Genomic DNA, 22,595 nt, shown 5'->3' on the forward strand with positions numbered 1-22,595 from the left:
CAAACATGAGCATGTAAATTTTTTTTAGCTGTGCATGTGATAGCTGAATATATTTTATCTATTTTCTAATTTAAATAGAAAATGATTTTCCCCCCCCAGAAGACATCAGAGAACATCTAAAAAGTCTTTCTAAATTTTAAGAAATTAGCTTACCTCATATTTGAACTAGCAAAATAACCTTAATGCTTCTGTTGCCTAGACCAATTGAAATACTGTAAGAATTGGATCGCAGCAGTCAGCCAATTAGGGATGATCTCTTGCCTGTCATTGGAAAAAATGTCAAATGAATATGAAATTGTCAAAGGACAAGCCACAGTTTGTGGTTTTCAAGAATTCATTTTTAATTGCAATACATTTCCAATAAGGGTAGAGAAGAAGTAAACTGGTTAACATGTCCAGTTTTCACCAACACGGCCCACATTAATCCTAACTACCATCTGATGAGTAGATGCTGCTCACTGTTAAATGATTGCGACTTTATGCCTGCAGGTGTGCCGATGCCTTTAACAGTGAAAGTTTTGTATATCTGTTTTGAAAACAGGAAATTCTTGTAGTTTGCAAATTCGACCTCCGTTCATCAACTTATAGATATACACAGGTTGATTCATTCAGCTGTACTCTTCCAAGATCAGTAGTCCCAAAAGAATTATCGAGATTTATACGTTCTCTTAATAATACGAGGCTCATTCAGCAGTGTGCACATGTGCAGATAATGCTTTAGTTGCAAAATGTGACAGATTTATATTAATTCCATTCTTGTCTCCCTTTAGCTGCTTAAATTGCTGTATATATAAACTTGGCCTATCATGGAAAATGCGTTGTTGGTGTTTTCTTATGTATCCATATCCTAATAAACTCACAGTTTCACCTTTGCTATTATACAAAAGAGTGAATTCTGCGATTTGCCAGTATGATGGGCCTCAAGAATTGTAAGTTAAACTTTGAGTTAAACAAGATATCTTGCAAGGATTACATGTCGATAACGGCGTATTCATACTCTTTAAGAAATAATGGATTTTATTTGAACAACTTTAGTTAAAGAGGATCAAAACACTCTTTAGATGCCACAGAACCGCTCGCTAATTTCCCACAGCTTCTTTGAGGCGGCATCGTCCCTGGCCTTGGCGTAGACGCTTCTTGCGGTGCAGTTGGAGAAATAGCGCCCACTGAGGTGTTCGATGCCCTCCTGCAGGGCGCAGTGCAGAGTGGTTTGGCTTCCCTGGAGCGGGGTCTTGAAGAAAAACCTTCCAAGGTTCGATAGAATCATCTGAACGGTCGCATCTGCGTTCCTTTGCAGCTCAGTCTTGATGCCCCCTGCGAGAACACAAAGTCTTTTGTGGTTACCTGGTCTTACAACGTAAACAACTGAGGCTGTTGATTCCTGTGTGGCTAGAAGCTGTATGGTCATGTTCTACAGTGTATAATTTGAAGCACTTTTGCTTCTTAGTACTGGGAAGCAGTGAAAATCGTTCAAGTACGTGAGAAACGATTAACTTGAGGCAAAACAAAATCTGCAAAATGAACAACATGGTTTGTTTGGAAGGTTTGTCAAAAAAAAAAAGACAGATATGGCAACAAGTCGAAGACTTTTCCAATTCATTGTCACAACTTTCTGGTATAAGTGTATATTTAACAAATTTATTACAAATTGAGTATATATTTTTAAAACTCTGAAAAACCTGAGACTTGGCAGTTTTTCTACATTCCTTTCATTAAAACTAAAAATCTGCATAACTCTACTTTAGGGAATTGGTACACTACACTGTGAATGTCACTTATCAAATATAAAACAGTCGAGTCGGGGAAGTAGACACAGTGGTAAGCTGATGCTGCTCTTATTATTCTTCTGGATGAGTTTATCTGCATTCCACATCGTCCATGTCCACAAGCCAGGACATGGCCTGTGGACTTGTGTGTGATTTTCTTTGGGATTTAGTTTAGTTTCCCTTTTTTTAAAAAATGTATTCTTCGACTTGCTCCAATGCTGCCAAATGAATTCCCTTTTCAGCTTTCTAGCCTGACAGAGTTCAACACCGACTGACATTTGGAATTATTAACTTCATTCACTTTGACAGAAACCCCAGCTCCAAAAAAAAAAAAAAAGTCCTGAGAGTTCAACTTAGTTTCATTAGACTGAAAAACATTCTTAGCCAAAGTTTGAGGAGATTTTAGTCTGGCCTGGATGTTTTCCTTGACGTAAAAACGATTCTATCCTATAACTTTATTTGTCTAGACGTGTAAAAATGACAACAGACTGCTGTTACATGTTGAACATAATTTCTGCAGCTCCCTCATGGTTGCTCTTGAGGTCTTGGCAATCTCACTGTCCGGTTTCCATCTCGTTCTCTTAATCCCAGATTTTTTTTTTTTAAACATCCCCAGTTTATCACACCGTCCCAAATGATTATTTTCTGTTCCAAAGCATCTCTAGACTACAGTGAAATTTTCTATCTTTCTCCAGATTGATAACTTTTGTACAGTGAGATTCTTTCAGTCCTTTGTAATCTCTTCGCAAACTGTGGCGTTTTCAATGGCAAACATTAGCTGGATTTTATCTACAAATGTTCTGAAATGTGCTTTTTTTTTTTTACATTCTGCTAATGTAAAACAACAACAACAAAAAAAAAACACTCACAATTTCGCAATTACAGTTTTTTTTCATTAAATAAGAAGTGAAATTAAAATCATAAAATTGTTGGATCTTTTCAAATATCTGTACGGTTAGGTCGCATTCATCTGACCTGAACGTCAGCGATACTCAACAAATGTCCACATTCTGCATACTAATACGCCCAAGCGGAAAAAAACAACAACCATGGCAACGATAACGCGGATCAAGTTGTTAACCTGCTGGCTCCGGTCGGGCAACAACTTCAAAATCGCAAGCTATGCTGAATCATTAGCATCTACATTTACTTCCACACACACTGAGCACTACTTCTTCTTTTACATGGCAGTTGGCAAAACGCTGAGCACGCTCTGTGTGTGTGACGTTATTGCGCCCTCTACTGTGCATGTGGGACACTTTCAGGTCATTTGGAGTTCACACTGAAGATCACTTACAAATCGCACATATTTTGAAATATGAACGACCGCCCCAAACAAATCCGATTTCACAAAATATCGTATTTGGGTCACTTTAGGCTGCAGTGTGGACATAACCTTTGAGATCCATTGTTTGTGGTGAGCCCAAACCGCTTGCATTGGTTCTTACCTGGATGGAGGGAGTAGCAAGTGACCTTGGTTCCCTTCAGTCTCTTGGCGAGCTCGTGGGTGAAGAGAACGTTGCACAGCTTACTGTCGCCGTAAATTCCGAAGCTGTCCAACATAGACGTCCCTTTCCGCAGAGCTCTGTGTGTGTTCAGACAGTCAAAGTCGACTCTTCCCCAGTTGTGCGCCGTAGACGACACATTCACCACCCTGCTTGGTCCGCACTCCTTCAGCCGGTCCAGCAACAAGCTGGTTAACAGGAAGTGACCGAGATGGTTGACGCCAAACATCATCCCGAACCCGTCCTCCGTTCGGCCCATCATGTAGAGGCCTAGGACAAACCACGTTGATATTTAATATCAGTTGTCATTTTTCGATAGAACCAAACACAGCACCGCGTAATTATGAAACGGAGGGACAGGAATACACGGTTTTAAAATTTTCTTAAAGATAAAAATCCCAACTATGCTGTGGATTTAAGTTCAACTCCTGCTTTTATGTTTTCTGTGTCCACATTGCTTGTGGCACATTTGAAATTATACTTTTTAATGCTTGTTTTAATTAAAAAAAAAAAAAAAGATTCCGCTGTTTTGCTCCTTTTCCGTTAGGGTTATATTTGTTGAACGCATAACACAAAATTTGTCCCATAAAAATATTTCTGTGGATCCTTGCAGGTCCTCCAGGATTACCGCAGGTCTCTTGGATAATAATTCATTTACTTCATTGATCATTTACTAAGTAATGCATTTATTCTTTACTCTGCCGTAAACCTAGATGTCGCAAAATATCCCAAAAGTCATTACGTAGACACACAGCTGCAGTTTCAGTTAAAGTTTCATAAGATTTACATTCAAAGAAACTGATGAGGCCGTACTTTATTTTTTGTTACTTATATAAATTATTGTCATTTTGGTCCCTAAAAAAAAAAAACTGAAATTCTGCCTAACTTTATATTTTGGTTCCCTCCTTCTGATGATGCAATTTTAAAATATTAAATGATTGATAATTTGATCAGTTACTCAATAACTAAACTTGAGTAAAAATATGTTGAAGTGGTGCTACAATTTTTGGGTTCTCTACCCAGCTCTGATTATTGACATGTCAACTGTGAATTTGTGACACAGTGGAGATAAAGTATCGAGTTTACTGATGGTTTTGCTGAAATTGCAACAGGCTGAGGACAGAACTCCTACCTGCATTGTTGATCAGGATGTCCAGTCTGGGTTCTGTCTTCAGGAAGTTCTCTGCAAAGCTGCGGACCGACTTAAGACTAGCCAGGTCCAGCTGCATGAACACCACCTGGCTGCTGCCACTCTCCTGAAACAGACGTTGACATGTCAGCTAATATCTGGCAACAACTCTTACTTCTCTGCCTACATACCAGAGAGAGTTGAGTTCAAAATTGCCTTTATTTCACACTCCAAATGCCAGACAACAACACAAACGTTAATACAAAATCAGAAAGGAAAAACTAAAGATGCCATATCAACTGAACACAAAACATCATTGATACTCCACCTGCTTACAAAGACATCAATATTCTGTGTCAACTTAAAAAAAACTCAAACTCCACACGAATTCGAGCAATTACCAGCCTCTGAAATAAAACACCAGCATCATCCGTTTGATGGCCGTTCTTTTTGTTTTTTCTCCACAACCATATTGCCAGTTCTGCAGTCCCAGAAATAAAGTTTAAAAGAATATGAATAGATTTCTTCATATTCCGTGGACAATACCGTGGACCATAAATAAAAATACAGTTAAACTTTTCACCAAACCCACCAAACAAATGACCTAAAAGAACAAGACGAGGATTCAATCTTAAACATTCAATAAATAAATGAGACAATGTTTCATCCTGAGAACGATGACAATAGTAAACACTAACGCCAGGATTAAGGTGTGTCAGGTACCTGTGTGTAACTACGGCCCCACGCGCAATCCTCCACTGGAGGTCACCCACCCGCTTCTCAATGGGGGGTTTATACAGGGACCGCCAACAGCCTCTCTGGGTAGAGCTGGAGTCAAAAAACTCAAGCCACTTTGACACCCTCACTTCTACCAGAGTGTAAATTCAGCACCTTCACACAGACATTATACAAAACTTTCTTCCCCAGCCTTCAGAACAACTTAAAGGTGTATCTTGGAGAGACAGCAACATTTCTGGCTCATCCTGCCACTGATCCACTGTAGGAGAGACAATTAGGGAAGGAAAGGTATACTCATAATCATCATCCTGTTGAGTCAGTCTCTCTCTCTCTCAAAGGTGAGAATCTTCCAAGCATTTAACACAGATTGGTAGAAAAGGGTGAGACCAGTCAAATCCAAAGGTCCTCGTCTCAGCGAAAACAGATGTTTATCGTATCCATTACGTCCTGCTTTCCTTAGCAGAAGACGCACCGTAACCAACCATGGTAGTCCAACACCACATAGCAGCTTCTGCAGTGTTTGAAGCCTGAAAGCCGTGACACGATGTCGATAAATCCTTGTCCTCACTCATCTGTAGATGAGGCCAGTGACATCCAGGCCAGAAGAAATTCACTAAAGTCTTTTGGAGACGTTGTATGGGAGAAGATGGTGGCGTTAGCACGGTCAGTTTATGCCAGAGAAGCAACCAAGTTCTGTTTGTGCAGGAATGATATTTCACATAAACAGCAGCAAGAGCCTGGGGCTGTGTGATAATATCTGGGTGTTTTTGAAGACTAATTTTACGATCCTGTGGTTCGCTGGCAGGGTGAATTTGCTTAAGTGGGCTGATTAGCCCATTTAGGATTGAACAGTTTTGAATAGGCTCCTCTATTTCCTGTTCAGGGAAATAACTGATTTGAACTTAATTTGAGAGTCTAAAGGCCCAATTCAACTTTATATGTCACCATACTGTTCACGCTCACTTTAAAAAGTCAACAAGTTAAATGTTTGAGAAAACTCCTTTAAAATGATGAGTCATGATCTACCAACACGCACATAGATCAATATGCCCATTTTATATGAGAATATCTGTGTTATTGATTCCTTCCTAGAGGATGTGCATTTTATAAAACCTTTTTAATGAATGTTTTAAAAACTTTCTGCCAAACAAAATCAACATTTTGAAATGAAATTTTTTTCTAACAAATTTCCCACTTTTCAAACTCAGAGATTTTTAGTATTTTTTTTTTCAAGAAAATACAGCATAATCTCAATTTCAACAGAAATTTACAATTTTTTTCCCCACCTCTACATTGGTCCTAATACGCCGTTGTACAGACCAGTACTAAAGTCATTTAAACTCTCCCTCTATATTCAGTCTAATCCTACCTCATTGTTCAGCTTCATGCTGCTTTTCTTCCTAGTTTCACTGAGAAACAAAGACATGACCAGCAGACTCTCACCCTCTTGACGTCCTGCAGAGCAGCTTCTCCTCTCTGCTTGCTGCGACAGGCCAGGATCACTCTGGCTCCTCTCTTGGCCAGCTCTATGGCCGTGGTCTTCCCTATGCCAGTGTTGCTGCCTGCAGGCGGAAAGCGGTCAAAAACCAAACGCACATCATCGCTACAAAGCAGAAACTTTACCCACCGGTAACTATCACAGTTTTCCCATGCAGCTTTGCGTTGCTCTTGCAGCTCCTTCCTATTACCACAACCTGACGGAAAACGTAAGCGAGGACGACGAGTCCCAGCACCAGCAGAATGTAGAACATTGTTGCTGCCTTGGAGCTGCACTGAGGAAGCAGTGGGAGCCGTTGCAGAGTGCACTGGCTCTTATTCCAACAAACAGCCTCTTCCTGAATGGGCTGGACTTTGATTTCCATGTAATCAGATTGCAGCAGAGCACAAAACGGAAATTCTTAAGAGTGGCCCGGCCCACGAAGCTGCTTGTTGCCATAATGCTGGGTGTGTTTTGTTGAATCATGCCAGAACACTACAGTTGAACTCAGCTCCAGTTGTCTGGGACTATAAAAAAAAAAACACTGGAAGAAGGTGGGAGTAAAATTACAGCAATATTTAATTTCATTCTATTGTAATAATACTCAAGTGTTTTGTTTTTTTCCTGTTTGTTTTTGATCCAAGCCAAAGCTTTGAGTGGAAATTGTAGTCGGTGACACACAGTTCACATTTCAGCTTTGAAGGAGATAAAAAGTGTCACTGCTTATCTTTGGGGAGCTGCCATGACATCATTCAGGAACAACAGTCAATGTCTGTATGTGAGACAAAAGTTTTCACACCCCTTGAATTTGTTCACATTTTACTTTAGAAGAATTTCAAATCTCAGCATCTTTGATTAGAACTCTGAGACAGACCAACACAAATCCAAAAGTGTGAAGTGGAAGAAAAGTGACGCACATTTTTAATTTATTTATTTTAATGCAAATCTGAATTGGACTTGGGTATGGACTGTGAAGTGACCATTGTACAACGACTAAGTTAATTGCATTGAGTTTTTAGGGAAATTGCTGCAATTGAAATTAAGTATATCTTGTTTTTTATCGGTATTATATTTTATTTGGTATTTTACTGCCAATTTTATTGTACTTGTTATTGAACTGAACACATTTCTTATCAACTTATGGTGAAGTACATTGATTCAGTAGAGTTCTGTATTATTACAAAGATTTTTTTTTTCTTATTTTTAGATATAAACACTTCCTGTTTTGTGTTTAAAGATGCATCCACACAACGTTTAGAATTGCAAATTCACTTTTGAGTGAGGAGAGGCTAAATGTACAAATTATACATGATTCAAAACATTTTTACAGATGAAAAAAACCCTGAAAAGTTTGTGCAAAATTATTCAGCCCCATTTTCTCTGAGTGCAACCAGTTGCCTTCAGAAAATGCCTGATGGCTGCTAATACTTTTGCAAGCCTGTTCAGTTGCACTCGGCTTGGTGTTGGTCATTCACATAAAATTTCAACCAAACATATTCATGGTTGTGGTTGTAACTGTGACAAAATATGGAAAAGTTCATGAAAACCTTTGCAAGCCACTGTAGGATATTTTTTTCTTTAAACTGTAAATGAATGAAATAAACAAATAATAATAAAATTATATCAGTGCCAGAATAGTGGAGATAATGACTACTACTGAGATGATCTAATCTGATTTCATGGACATGAGTTTACTGTGAATGACGGCGCTAATTTTAGCTTGTTTAACAGTTTATTATTAAAGTTATCTAATACCCTAATAGAAAAGACAAGCTTGTATCTCCCAGCTTTAAAGAATCTGCTGCTGGTTGTTGGCAGTGTTGTGCAATCTTCAAAAAGCAGCATAAAGGTTAGTTTACTCATAGGTGAACCACGTGCACAGTAATAATTCATGTTCATGGCTGAACTACGTGCATGGTGATTATTAGTTAGCCTAACTGGATACACAGTGCTAATTCATGTTCACTCCCATGTCCCAGATTATTGCTCCCTAAAAATATGAAACGCGGTACGACCACTTCATGCAGCTGATCGCATCCACTGCTTCGACTTTTAGCATTTCCAAACAAGTTTCTGATCAATGCCAGATTATTTATAGCTTTTTAGCATTGATTATCTCTGTTCTTGTGCTCTGTAGCCCAATATGGAGAATTTTTAGAAAACTTTTGTTAGTTTTTGTTGTCAGGTATGAGGTTTATGCATCTACCTTGTCAGCACATTTAACCCCTACCCAGATAAAATGAGAACCACATCTATCCTCTCATTCATACCAAAGATAATGACAAATGCAGCAATGACTGAAGGAGTTTTATTCTAGTTTCCCACAATGCACTTTCCTCCACTGTGCCGTGTCATGTTTGAAGATAAATTGGCGTACCTGAGCTGATGACAATAGCTGTGTTTATTTAGCCAGGTAGGAGGATAATCGTTCAACTTTGCTCTGTTGTTTTTTCCACATCAGCCTTTAGTCCGGTCATCTTAAAGGATGAGAACAGCAGGTCTTGGTCTGGAACGTAAACCAGTAATAATCTAGCTGCAACGTTTTCTGATTTTCCTTTTCACTTTTGAGTTCCAGTTTCTCTTTATTCTTTATTAGTGTGAATGCTTCAAGGCTACCAAACTGCTACAATGTGATTTTTTTCTTTGGTTGCACCAACCTTTGTATTCATATTCATAACCACAGTGCCAGTAGCACACCTTCTATATTGTCGTCTCAGATATTTTTTGGCCAACATTTTTTGTACTATAAGCCATTTTTGTATTAGGCTTGTGTTAGGCTTTGCTGACTAAATTTGATCAAAATGACAAATGATGAAAATACAACAACCAGTACGCCTCACTCACAGAAACAAAACAAAATTATTTTTTTTTCCCCTCTGTGGGCTGGCACCTTATGGGTGGAGGGTTTTGAGTGTCCCACTGAAGTCAGGATCCTATTTGCCATGGAGGACCTCTGGTTGACCTCTGGGTGACCCCTGGTTGACCCCTGGTTGCTTCTCCATGGCAAACAGGCTCATAAGTGAGGATGAATCAGACTAAGAGCAGCAAAAAGAGACAAGAAACAGACCAAGCAGATAAGCCAGAATGCTCCTGATCTAGTTTTGACATGAAACTCAAAAAATACTTGACGTATTTTTACCTTTATTGAAGAGACAAGCATGACTTTTTGAAAAGTGACATTTTCATTCTGAGGGTGACGACGAGCCACACAGGGTGAGATCCACACCTCACCGCAACTTGGTTTTACTCTGTTGTCACTACTTGAACTGTTATACAATACATTTATTTTTTCCATTACAGCTTACACTGTCCATGTGGAGTGCACACATATCAACAGTGTGAGGTTAAAATTCAGTTTTATGTTGTAATAATATCTCTGTGTTTGAGTTATTGGGCTGTTTTGGCTTCTTCTTCCTGACTAAGGGCTGAGATTCCTGCAGTACAGCTGGTGGCCTCATTGCTTCATACCAGAGAGTGTTTTGGGGGGTTTATTGCATTGTTTATGTGGCAGCCATGTTGTCTTCCCTTATTGTGCCCATGCGATTTAGCTGAACCAGTATTTCAGTTCCCTGTGTTACTTTAGGTGAGTTTGTTTTGTCTGTTTGCGTGTTAGATGAAAATATGTCTACAGGTTAAAGCTTTTGTTGTTTTTAAATTTGCCAACGACCAACATAAGTTGCGTTCCTGTTGACCATACACTTGCGCAAGTTGGAATTATGAAAATAAATTAGCTTAATGGAAATACAGCAATTAAAAAATAAAAAAACCTCCCATTAGTCTTGAGATAACCGTATGACCAATAATCAAATGTTACTGCTGACGAAAAGACAAAGAAGACAACAGGAAGTGGTGGCAGTAAAATCACGTGTGGATGAGTTTGTTCATGTGCCAAGTCACTCCAAAAAAAAAAACAAAAACATGCCATGCTATCATCCTCCTTGATCACATGACTCATGATGTCATGTGTTTCCATTGCAGTTTTTAAAAAATACACTAATTTCAATACAGTTGTAAAACCACCCTATCCATGTGCAAGAACATTGTACTGAAAAACCTGAATGTTTTCAAAATTGACGAGTTTCCATGAAACAGATTTATTTTTGTAATTGCAGGTCGTGCAATTATATAGTCAATGACAATGCAGCTACTCATTCATTATCAGCCTGCACTGTACATGTCTGTTTAATGTCAATATGAGATATGCAGACAGGTTGATTAAAAACTTTTATTTTTACTCTTCCAGGATAAGTAGCTTCAAGGGAACTGACGAGATTCGCACAAAGTTGTCTTTACAATCTCTTGGTACAATAAACACTTAACAGGGCAAACAGAAGTGCAGATAATAAAACCGATGCTGGCCTGACTTCTAAATGTGAGCGGTTTACATTCATGTCATTCAAGAGCTCCTCTCTCTAGAGGAAACAAAACACTGGTGGAGAGCTTGGTTTAAAGTCTGCTTAAAATAAATCTCAGGTAAAATGTGTAACTTTAGTTAAAGAGGATTAAAACACGCTTTAGATGCCACAGAACCTCTCACTGATCTCCCACAGCTTCTTTGAGGCGGCATCGTCCCTGGCCTTGGCGAAGACGTTTTTTGCGGTGCAGTTGGAGAAATAGCGCCCACTGAGGTGTTCGATGCCCTCCTGCAGGGCGCAGTGCAGAGTGGTTTGGCTTCCCTGGAGCGGGGTCTTAAAGAAAAACCTTTCAATGTTCTTTAGTATCAGTTGAACAGTTGTGCTCTGGTTCCTTTGCAGTTCAGTCAAGATGCTTCCTGTGAGAACATAAAGTCTTTTTGGTTACCTGGTCTTACAGTCAAGGAGAAACAATAAGCTTAACTTATTTTACCGCTGTAATGGGGAAGCTAGTATGCAGCTTTCTCTGTCCAACACATGTTGTCACAGCACATAATGTGAAACTGTGACTTTCTAAAATGTAATAGATAATATTTGCTTTAAATGGAAGTGACATGGGGTCAGCAGGAGCATGCATCACGGAAATTGTTTCAGGAAGTGTCTTGTGAAACATGCTATTGTATGAATGTAGTTTCTGGAACAGTCCAGGCATGAGTGAAACTGGACAGAATGATGGTGAGTCTTAGGGTGAGTTTCCAGAACATTCGTGCTTTGGAGTCACATAACTTTATGTCCTGTTCACCAAGTCCACCACCTTCTGTCCCTCTTTGCTCCTGTCCTGGTTACCCATTGCTTCCTCATGACCCCTGTTCCCTTAACCAACAAGTTCGTTAAAGTCTGCACCACTCGTCACTCTCAACTCTTGGGATTCTCATATTCTATTTGGAAGGATTAACCACTAACAACATTGATCACCATACCTTTAAATTTAGGCTTCTGTCTCGTCAGCCTGTCTAGTCTGACACTTTTTGCTTTCAAACTCCTCTTTCAGGATAACTCCTACTCAATTTCTCTTTCCATCTACACCATGGTGGAACGACTTGAACCCTTTTCTTTCTCAGTCCACACTGACACAACCCTCTGCGTTTTTCCAGACTTGGTACTGACACAACTAATCACTGGCTTCTGATCCCTCCTGGTTGCATTATCCATGCAAATCATAATAGGGAAGGAAAAATGGTCCCAGAAGCTAGTAGTACTAAGCAGAAATTTCTGCAGCTTCTTAAGTTTTAATCTTAACTGTGGCTCGGTGGGGAGAGTAGTTGTCTTGCAACCGGAAAGTTCTAGGTTCAATTCCATCTCTCTTCTCTCATATGTCAATGTTCCACTAGGCAAGTCACTTATGAGTGAATCTGGCTCTAGTATAAAGTGCTTTGTGTTTTTCTCCTAATCGTACAATTAGATGTTTTTGGGCTTTTCCAGTTTATGTGCAAACAATGGCTTTAGCTAAAAGACTCAACTGTGCCAATATCCAGAAAGTCCTACCAGGACAATGGAGGTTTATCAGGTTAGTCAAACTGACTGAAAGATAAAGGCCTCATTGGTTGTGGAAAAGGTTTTTATAGGCCTTGTTATGGTCTAATTTTTGAAGTTGCAAAAAAGTTGCATTTTAACAAAGTTGCACACAAGTAAAAAATTGACTGTGGTAAACTCAGTTGGCTTACCAACGCTTGATTGGTTCTTACCTGGATGGAGGGAGTAGCAAGTGACCTTGGTTCCCTTCAGTCTCTTGGCGAGCTCGTGGGTGAAGAGAACGTTGCACAGCTTACTGTCGCCGTAAATCCCAAAGCAGTCTAACCCTGTTGTTCCTACTCTCAGATCTCTGTGCGTGTTCAGACAGTCAAAGTCCACTCTTCCCCAGTTGTGCGCCGCAGACGACACATTCACCACCCTGCTTGGTCCGCACTCCTTCAGCCGATCCAGCAACAAGTTGGTTAACAGGAAGTGACCGAGATGGTTGACGCCGAACATCAAACCAAATCCGTCCTCCGTTCGACCTATCAGGAGGACACCTGGGACAAACCATGGAGAACCAAGAGTCACTTTCTGAGTTACGTCTTCTTAACCACAGTAAGAGAGGACTTACTGAGTCTCCCTACTGAAACTATCTGGCTACTTAGATTCACTTCATGTGTAACTTAACAGCTTTAAACACTTGAACATTCTGTTAAGAAGCTAAAGTCAGATTTGTAGAATATATGGCACAAAGTTCACCCATCAAACGATTCTCCTATCTGAGCTGTGGATACTTGTAGGTCTTCCAGAGATACCACAGGTCTCTTGGCTACATCCACATTAGAATCATTGACTTAATTGATAATTGACTAAATACTGCATTTAGTGTGTAGCCTGGTGGATACCAAGATCTCCCAAAACCCCCCAAAAGTAATTTTGGGGTCTTGTGCACAGGATATCATTTTAAAAAAACATAGATTGACATGTGTAACTTGTGACCAAGTATGATAAAATATTGATTTTATTAAAACTTTTCATGAAAATGTAAGACGCTGAAACGAGAACTCCTACCTGCATTGTTGACCAGGATGTCCAGTCTGGGTTCTGTCTTCAGGAAGTTCTCTGTAAAGCTGCGGACCGACTTAAGACTAGCCAGGTCCAGCTGCATGAACACCACCTGGTTGCTGCCGCTCTCCTGAAACAGACATTGAACACTGATGGGTCAACTGTTAAACCATAGGCAAAGAAATAAGCATACAATCTGACTCGCTGTAATATGAGACTACTTTTGCAGCTCCTGGAAAAATTGCATTAGAGCAGTGCAAAATTCCCTGCAGTCAAAATGACCTCCAGTTTAGGTTGAAATAGGTAAAAGAAACCATAGTTAATTTGTTCTTTGCATCCTAAATACTAATAAAATTTTTTATGGAAGTTTACATAGTTTCAAGAAAACCCTATTCTGGCGCCCTGGCACCCCATGGACCTGTGTGTCCGCAAGTGATCATAATAAATATAATTAACATTAAGCGTGATAATCTCCCATAAGCTTTTTTTCTTTGGTGACTTCCAGTATCTCTGCTATCGCTACATACTAAAACAACAACTGTATAAGTTAAATATGTGAGCTTCATGAGAGGGAACCTCCTTCAAAACAACTAATGATCTGACCATGTGAAATGATTCCATAAGCCTGAATCAGAGTTTACCGATTTTAAGTGGGAATAATATTTTGGTGTCCATAGAGGTGGACATATTTTGTGGTACTATTGTGATAAAGACAAAAAATAAGATAAACTATTATTTTTTTGCACGGCTGTGACTCCCTGGAACAGGATTTATAGCGCCAGAAATATTGCTCTTGAAAACATTTCTGTTTGCAATGGGCTCCTTGAGGATCCCGGTTAGTTTTATGAAGTGCAATTTGTATCACTAAGCTGCACACATTAAGATCATTAATTGGAATATATTGATAAATCAGATTCTTTTCAAGACAATATTTTTGTTCTCCCCCAGAGGATATTTAGCTGTTTTCCGATTATTAGAATTTTTCGGCATCGTTAAAATATCTGTGTGTCAAAATATTTTGGAAAACACACAAGCTGTCATAGCTGTGCTGTCTCTCTCCCTCTATATTCAGTCTAATCCTGCCTCATTGTTCAGCTTCATGCTGCTTTTCTTCCTAGTTTCACTGAGAAACAAAGACAAGACCAGCAGACTCTCACCCTCTTGACGTCCTGCAGAGCAGCTTCTCCTCTCTGCTTGCTGCGACAGGCCAGGATCACTCTGGCTCCTCTCTTGGCCAGCTCTATGGCCGTGGTCTTCCCTATGCCAGTGTTGCTGCCTGCAGGCGGAAAGCGGTCAAAAACCAAACGCACATCATCGCTACAAAGCAGAAACTTTACCCACCGGTAACTATCACAGTTTTCCCATGCAGCTTTGCGTTGCTCTTGCAGCTCCTTCCTATTACCACAACCTGACGGAAAAAGTAAGCGAGGACGACGAGTCCCGGCACCAGCAGAATGTAGAACATTGTTGCTGCCTTGGAGCTGCACTGAGGAAGCACAAACAGCCTCTTCCTGAATGGGCTGGACTTTGACTTGCATGTAATCAGATTGCAGCAGAGCAGAAATCTGGAAGTTCTAAACAGAGCCAGGCCAGCCCACGTAGCCGGTGTTGACAGATCAAACAAGCCTGGTATTCATAATGACGTGTGGTAAAGTTCAGCTTTGTTCAATTTCAAGTGGCCAGATTATGCAAGATTCACATTTTGCACATTTAGGTACTTCCATTTGGGTTTCTACTGCTTCTAAAAACAGCACCAGCTGGTCTTTGGCAATAAGTTAATGTTTTATGGTGTGTGAAAAACAATGAAGCCGTTTCAAGAACTTAACCCAAGCAAAGCCCAGCCAGTCAGTCGGGTCAGAGCTCCAGATCTGACCTGATTAAACACAGGATGCAACAGAAATGTCCTTTGTTGTCCTGCAGTAGGAACATTTCTGTGCAACGGCAGCAAAATGAAGGGCAATAACAACAAAAAGACTCACACCGAGACAGAATATAAAATTATACACGCAAACAGAATAAAGAATAAAAAATACTGTATAGTAAGGGCAAAATTTCACTGTAAATACCATACAGTTATAAAAAAAATACTGTAACATAAAAGCTCAATAAAACATATTGAATATGAAAACATGCTTCTGATTGTAACGTGAAAAAAAAATGACTAAACTTTATTATACAATAGTTGGCTGTATGGACAACAGTCTAGTGTGAAGGATAGAGCTGATTTCACAGAAGTTCATATTTAGAGTTTTCTAATATCCCTTAAAGAAAAAACAAACCTGTTCGCCTCTCCTTAAAGAGGCTGGCAGTGGTTGACTGACTTCACTATGGTAGTGTTGCGCAATCTCCAAAAAGTAGCTTAAAGGTTAGCTCACACATGGGTGAACCATGTGCACGTTAATTCATGTTCAGAGTTGAACTATGTGCATGATAATGTATACAGTGTTCATTCATGTTGATAGTTTATCTGGAAAGTGATGAAAGGTGTTCTAAACAAATGAAATGCAACACACTGACTTCATGCACCAGATCACATTAACGGCACTATTCTAATTACTATATTCATATTTTAAATGTCTATTAAGAGAAAAGTGGAACCGAGGTCAGATTCATTGTTTGTGAACATCAACGTGGATTTTGATTGAGTTAGTAAAGAAAACCATAAAGTATTTTGTGATTACAGGGAAGTGGGGATGTGGAGTCAGTTCATGTCTTTCCAAAGAAAAAAGTTTCTAAGTATCACATATTTTTGTTTTCTAGCTTTTAGTATGCGTATCAAACATGAAATATAGGTTAATTGTGAAAATGGAAACATTTTAATTGAATAAATTTGAAAACCCATCTGTTACTTTTCCTCTACTTTCCAATTCTAGATGATCTGATTTTGGTCCAGGCGAAATACCTGAATAAAATATGCTGACGTTTGTGGCTGACGTGATAAAAACATGGACAATTTAAAGTAGTATGAAAACTCAAGGTTCGCTAGAAAGCTGCTGTAATGTTCTTTATGTCCCCAGACAAAGCTGATTCATAGTTCATTTTCAGTTGACTGCTGTACTTTGTTTATGTTGTTTCCTAAGGATTCATTTAAAGAAGTAAATATGCAACTATAACCCAAACTCTGTAAGAACGTGGCCATTTTGGAGAATTATCACCATTTTATAGTAATTACAGGCTATATTTAGACTTCTCATTAGAAACAAAAGACAAATAAACTCAGCTTCATGGTTCTAAATTTATTGGGTTAACAGGTAAAACATTTGAAAATTGTCAAAAAAATTTCCCCAGAAAAACTGGAAGTCTATTTAATTTACATTTACAACAATAACTCTTGAATTTACATAAAATTTAGCTACATATATTTAAATAATGAAATAACTGTAATGTACATTTCCACCACTAAACTTGCTCCTTCATAACCTTTGTGACGGCGCCTCATTAACAGATTTACATGTTATTCATCAGGCATAAAAAAAAAAAACATTAATGGAGAAATCAAAGCTTTGTGCCATTAGCTGTTCAAGTTTCCAAAGGAACTAATCTTCAGAAACATTTCCATTGGTAACAGCTCTTTCCTTTTTATCAGGGTAAATAATGAGCTGAAAACTTAGAATGTCTTTTAGTACAATGGTTTCTAATAAGCCAGTCATACATCATTAGATGGTCCCATTAGCTCCCCATAAAAAGACTATAGAGCCAAAAAGTAAGAACAGTTGCTGCATTATGATGTCAGAAATGCTCTTTATTTACGCTCCAATTAAAATTCCACATATGGCTCATAAGTTATGTAATATCTAAAATAAGTCAATTCCCTTCCTCTTTCTACAATGTCTGGAAAGTTAAAGAAAAGTCACATGAAAGTGTCAACTTTGGTCTCGGTTTCTGTGTTTGCAAACAGATTGAAAGTTACCATCACGAGTCAAAACACCCTTCAGAGGTCACAGAATCTCTCGCTGATCTCCCACAGCTTCTTCGCCGTGACCGGATCCTTGGCCTTGGCCAGTACGTCTCTGGCGGTGCAGTTGGAGAAGTGGCGCCCGCTGAGGTGCTCGATGCCCTCATGCAGGGCGCAGTGCAGCGTGGTCTGGCTTCCCTGGAGAGGCGTCTTCATGAAAAACCTTAAACCGTTCAACGCGACCAGTTGAAAAGTCGGGCTCGCGTTCCTGATGATGTCGGTCCTGACGACTCCTGCAGGAAGAGCCAAAGCTTTAGCTTGCAGCACAAAAATAAATAAGCTAGTTTTAGCCATGTGTGGTCAAATCAAGGTGCTAGTAGAAAAGACTCGTTCTTTGACTGGATATCATCCTGGGGCCACTGACCTGTGCAAAATGATTACAATGAAAACTCACAGCCACTTATTTTATCTCTTAAGTGCCACTTGTAATAAGTTTACCAAAGAATTTCAACAATATTGTTGCAGTGGCCATTTTATTTCTGCTTAAACTTGAGGTAATCTAACAAATCTAAAAAAAAAAGGTCCGTTAACATATTTGAAACATTTGTAAACATGCGGCCTATGAGATGACTGTGTATTTCTTATGTCTGCAACATTGCAGGGTAGCTTCTATGTTTTGGAGCCCTTTATTTTTCAGAGAACTGTTCACAAATAAAAAAACAATGAAGGGAATAGACAATGTTCCCAAAGAGAAACGGCTGAACTTGGGGGTCAAACCACACAATAAACAAAGAAAACTGCAAAATAATAGAATCCATATCTACAAGGCGACAGAAGAAATACAAACATTAAGATTCCTGTTAGGGCTGGATTAGGGTCAAACAAACTCTTCAAAACAAACAAGGCATGCATGTTTTCCATTTCCAAAGTTGTTTGCGTCAGGTTAACCTGGAGACATGAAGGGCCGTGGGATCAAAGTGATCAATAAAAGTCTTTACATTCACTGAACTTTTGAGTGATGTGCTTTGCCACTCACTTTCTTCTTCTTACATTTTCATTAGTCTTTGTCAAATACTTGTGCTTGTCAGTGGATTGAATAAGAAACCACCCCTATGTAGCTTACCTGGATGGAGGGAGTAGCAAGTGACCTTGGTTCCCTTCAGTCTCTTGGCAAGCTCGTAGGTGAAGAGAACGTTGCACAGCTTACTGTCTGCATAAACTCTTTGGCCGTCCACAAATGACGTCCCAGTCCGTAGAGTTTTGTGGGTGTTCAGGCAGTCAAAATCTACTCTTCCCCAGTTGTGCGCTCCAGACGATACATTCACCACCCTGCTCGGTCCGCACTCCTTCAGTCGGTCCAGCAACAGGTTAGTCAGCAGGAAATGGCCGAGATGGTTGACGCCGAACGTCATCCCGAACCCGTCCTCAGTTCGACCAAAATTGAACAGACCTAGAACGAAACACAGACGATCCTTGTCAAATAAGGTATGGGTGAAATTTGACAGTATTTAAGGCCCCGACAGACGTCATGCAAAGTGCCGAAACCGGCTCTCGTTGATGTAGAGGCGTGATTTTATTCAGAATGCCATCCGCCTGCCAAAACACGACCCCAGACCGGGTCAAATGATTTTCAACAGAGCTCTGTGCGATGTGTTGTGTGATTGGTCTGAAGCTAGTTGCAGTGTTTTAAGTGGAAATGCGCTCAGACAGCGATATTATTTCTCTTCAACTATTCTGCTTCCACTATCTGGTTTTTGTATCCGTTGGAGACATAAATACTTTTGAGGAACATCAGACACCATGAGAAATTACATACATTTGTATGATATTTCACTGAATAACTACTAGAATGATGAGACTGGTGAGTGGTTAATAATTTCTCTACGGAAGCTGTAACGTCGTAATGGAGGAGGCTGTCTGCTGAAAAGTGTTGCACTAGCTCTGTGAGCGTTTCCTAAAACCAAACCAGTTAATGTGGGGAGGAACTGGGGAGGCCTCTCAGATAGGAGGGTACACTGTAGCATGAGGGTTACCCCTAAGGTGGACTGCGCCTTTGTATGAAAGGTTTAAACCGAAACCATGTCAATTGTTCAGATTCAGATGAAGTTATGTCGCAGCCTTTAGGCTCTGTAGGACGAAATTACTTTTTAAATATACTCTGTCTTCATGGGGTTTCTGAGACTGTCGACAAGTAGCATATCCAGTATATCATCGAGGCTGAGGACAGAACTCCTACCTGCATTGTTGACCAGGATGTCCAGTCTGGGTTCTGTCTTCAGGAAGTTCTCTGCAAAGCTGCGGACCGACTTAAGACTAGCCAGGTCCAGCTGCATGAACACCACCTGGTTGCTGCCACTCTCCTGAAACAGACATTAAAAACTGATCAGTCAACTGTTAAACTGCATCTGCATCTATGGCAGTGCAATGTAGATTACCAAATAAATAAAGCACACAATCTTATTCACTGTAAAATGAGACAGAACACAATTCTCAGTAGTGCCAGTGTCATACTCAGATTCATTTTATTCGTATCCCAATTTGGGCAATTAATATTGCAGCAAATACAGAAGGCTAAAAGACAAAGTATCAAAGATAAAAAAAAATTTAAAAAAATAAAAATATAAGCACATAAAGGGCAGAATACAGTGCATTTCATTATTGGCCAACAGTTGCTACACTATATCAGGTACAAGTCCCCCTACTTTGTCCTGCATTAAAAAGAGATATTGCTGTAGGAACAACACTGTCTTTATTTTGGGTGAGAAACAAAGACATGACCAGCAGACTCTCACCCTCTTGACGTCCTGCAGAGCAGCTTCTCCTCTCTGCTTGCTGCGACAGGCCAGGATCACTCTGGCTCCTCTCTTGGCCAGCTCTATGGCCGTGGTCTTCCCTATGCCAGTGTTGCTGCCTGCAGGCGGAAAGCGGTCAAAAACCAAACGCACATCATCGCTACAAAGCAGAAACTTTACCCACCGGTAACTATCACAGTTTTCCCATGCAGCTTTGCGTTGCTCTTGCAGCTCCTTCCTATTACCACAACTTGACGGAAAAAGTAAGCGAGGACGACGAGTCCCGGCACCAGCAGAATGTAGAACATTGTTGCTGCCTTGGAGCTGCACTGAGGAAGCACAAACAGCCTCTTCCTGAATGGGCTGGACTTTGACTTGCATGTAATCAGATTGCAGCAGAGCAGAAATCTGGAAGTTCTTAACAGAGCCAGGCCAGCCCACGTAGCCGGTGTTGACAGATCTAACAAGCCTGGTATTCATAATGACATGTGTGGTAAAGTTCAGCTTTGTTCAATTTCAAGTGGCCAGATTATGCAAGATTCATGGTCTTCCCTATGCCAGTGTTGCTGCCTGCAGGCGGAAAATAATGAAAGAAAATTGAAAAAAGAAACGAAATAGAAACTTCACGTAAATCTTTACCCACCAGTCACTATCACAGTTTTGCCATGCAACTTTGCTTTGCTGGTGCAACTCTTTGTCTTCACCACCGTCTCATGGAAGACGTACGCAGCTATGAGAAAGCCCACCAGCAGAACTATGGCGTACATTATTTCTGGCCTGTCAGCTTCACAGGAGACCGGATTGCCTGAGAATGGAGTTGGAGCACTTTCAGTTTTTATACAAACCTTATTCAAACAAACACACCCCTTTTCTGTATGGACTTGTGACCTATGTACATAGTAATAATTTGCAATACTTAACTACTACAGTCATAGGTTAGATAATGTTTGTCTGTCAAAGGTGAAAGCTTTGATAGGCAGAAGAAAATAACTGAGAGAGGCAATTGTTGCTGCCCTGGAAGGATGACCTGAAAATGTTATTTTGTGGAAATGTTACATAAACTTTGCACATGAGAAAATTCATTTAACATTAAATACGTTTATCTATAATTAATGACATTTCGGAGGCCCGCCTCTCTTTATTAGAGGATGAACCCCCAAAATGACCCTGAGCTCAGGACTGCAGTGGCCTTCGTAGAACCTGTTAAATTCTGTGGTAAAGGCACTAGCAGCCTTTTTATTTCTTTCAAAAAAAGGAATTGCTTGGAGAAAGCCTTTTTTTTATTACATAATGTGGTTTTCAAACTTGTGTCTGTACAACCTGTAGTACTTCTTGAGCAGTACAGACACCTTACCAGTTTGTCCTGACTCTGTTGGTCTACGTTCCTACGCTCATCTATGGTGACTAGCTCTGCGTAACGACCAAAGTAACAACGTCCCATATAGATTCTGTATCTGGTCCCCACTGAAGTCTTGCTTTATCAAGTCAGTCAAGTTTATCTGTATTGGACATTTCAGCAACAAAGCAGTTTAAAGTGCTTTACATCATAAAGACAAAAATACAAAGACATAAAAAACACCATGCAGTCAACAACTGAGAAAACCAGCAACAAATGTTACATTTTGATGAGTGCCATCATCAAAATCATTATTACACATCAAATATGTAGGTAGATTTATCATTTATTATGGTTCAAAAGCAACTCTAAACAGCTGGGCTTTTAGTCTACATTTAAAGGAGCTCAGTGTTTCAGCTGTTCTGGAAGTTTGTTCCAGATTTGTGGTGCGTAGAAGCTGAATGCTGCTTCTCCATGTTTTAGTTCTGGTTCTGGGTATACAGACCAGACCCAGAACTTCCAGACTTGACAGGTCTGGAAGTTACTTTATAAACTGTCTTTGGTGGCTCTGAGGGTTGCTTTAGCGTTGGTACGTTTCAAACATGTTTTCCTCGATACTCTCGGTTTGTCTTTCTGCCTTCACCTATTCATGGATCATCTAATTATCCTCAGATCACTGTAACACCCCACTGTGGGTGCTACAGTAATCTGCTTCACTTTAATCAGATTGGGAATATCCACATCTGCACCACTAACAGCACAGAGGACTCTTTAGTAGTTTAGAGTACAGTCATAAAAGTCAGAGCAGCGCAGCAGTCAGAGGGTTTGATTAAAGGTGTGAAAGCACGCCGGCCAGTGGGAGTGACTCATTTCAGCACCCGACTTACCCCCTGAGGCCGCTTCTGAGGCGGCCGACTGGATGTGCTGTTACCCCCTCCCTCCCCCAAAGTAAAGCTGCTGCAGTAACAACCAATCACGCTGCATTTAATGAATCAAGAAGACAGTCCGGGTCGGGTTCATCAACT

The 22,595-nt window shown here is 40.0% G+C and overlaps 3 protein-coding genes across 3 annotated transcripts; all 3 read right to left on the reverse strand.

Moving 5' to 3' along the window:
* Positions 1-316: 316 nt before the first annotated feature.
* On the reverse strand, positions 317-7,032 carry LOC116723668 (retinol dehydrogenase 12-like). The gene is made up of 5 exons (XM_032568736.1): positions 6,766-7,032; positions 6,582-6,700; positions 4,404-4,527; positions 3,215-3,541; positions 317-1,314 (listed from the first exon to the last, which is right to left on the reverse strand). The coding sequence occupies exons 1-5, from the start codon at positions 6,998-7,000 to the stop codon at positions 1,058-1,060; spliced, it is 1,062 nt and encodes a 353-aa protein (XP_032424627.1). The 5' UTR covers positions 7,001-7,032; the 3' UTR covers positions 317-1,057.
* Positions 7,033-10,824: 3,792 nt separating this feature from the next.
* On the reverse strand, positions 10,825-15,108 carry LOC116723601 (dehydrogenase/reductase SDR family member 13-like). The gene is made up of 5 exons (XM_032568630.1): positions 14,889-15,108; positions 14,705-14,823; positions 13,554-13,677; positions 12,713-13,039; positions 10,825-11,386 (listed from the first exon to the last, which is right to left on the reverse strand). The coding sequence occupies exons 1-5, from the start codon at positions 15,010-15,012 to the stop codon at positions 11,130-11,132; spliced, it is 951 nt and encodes a 316-aa protein (XP_032424521.1). The 5' UTR covers positions 15,013-15,108; the 3' UTR covers positions 10,825-11,129.
* A 1,655-nt stretch (positions 15,109-16,763) lies between these two features.
* Positions 16,764-20,637, reverse strand: LOC116723602 (dehydrogenase/reductase SDR family member 13-like). The gene is made up of 5 exons (XM_032568631.1): positions 20,419-20,637; positions 20,235-20,353; positions 19,679-19,802; positions 18,566-18,892; positions 16,764-17,735 (listed from the first exon to the last, which is right to left on the reverse strand). The coding sequence occupies exons 1-5, from the start codon at positions 20,540-20,542 to the stop codon at positions 17,479-17,481; spliced, it is 951 nt and encodes a 316-aa protein (XP_032424522.1). The 5' UTR covers positions 20,543-20,637; the 3' UTR covers positions 16,764-17,478.
* Between the last annotated feature and the right edge of the window lie 1,958 nt (positions 20,638-22,595).

The sequence above is a fragment of the Xiphophorus hellerii genome, chromosome 7 (assembly GCF_003331165.1).
Source record: "Xiphophorus hellerii strain 12219 chromosome 7, Xiphophorus_hellerii-4.1, whole genome shotgun sequence".
Classification (NCBI taxonomy): Eukaryota; Metazoa; Chordata; class Actinopteri; order Cyprinodontiformes; family Poeciliidae; genus Xiphophorus; species Xiphophorus hellerii.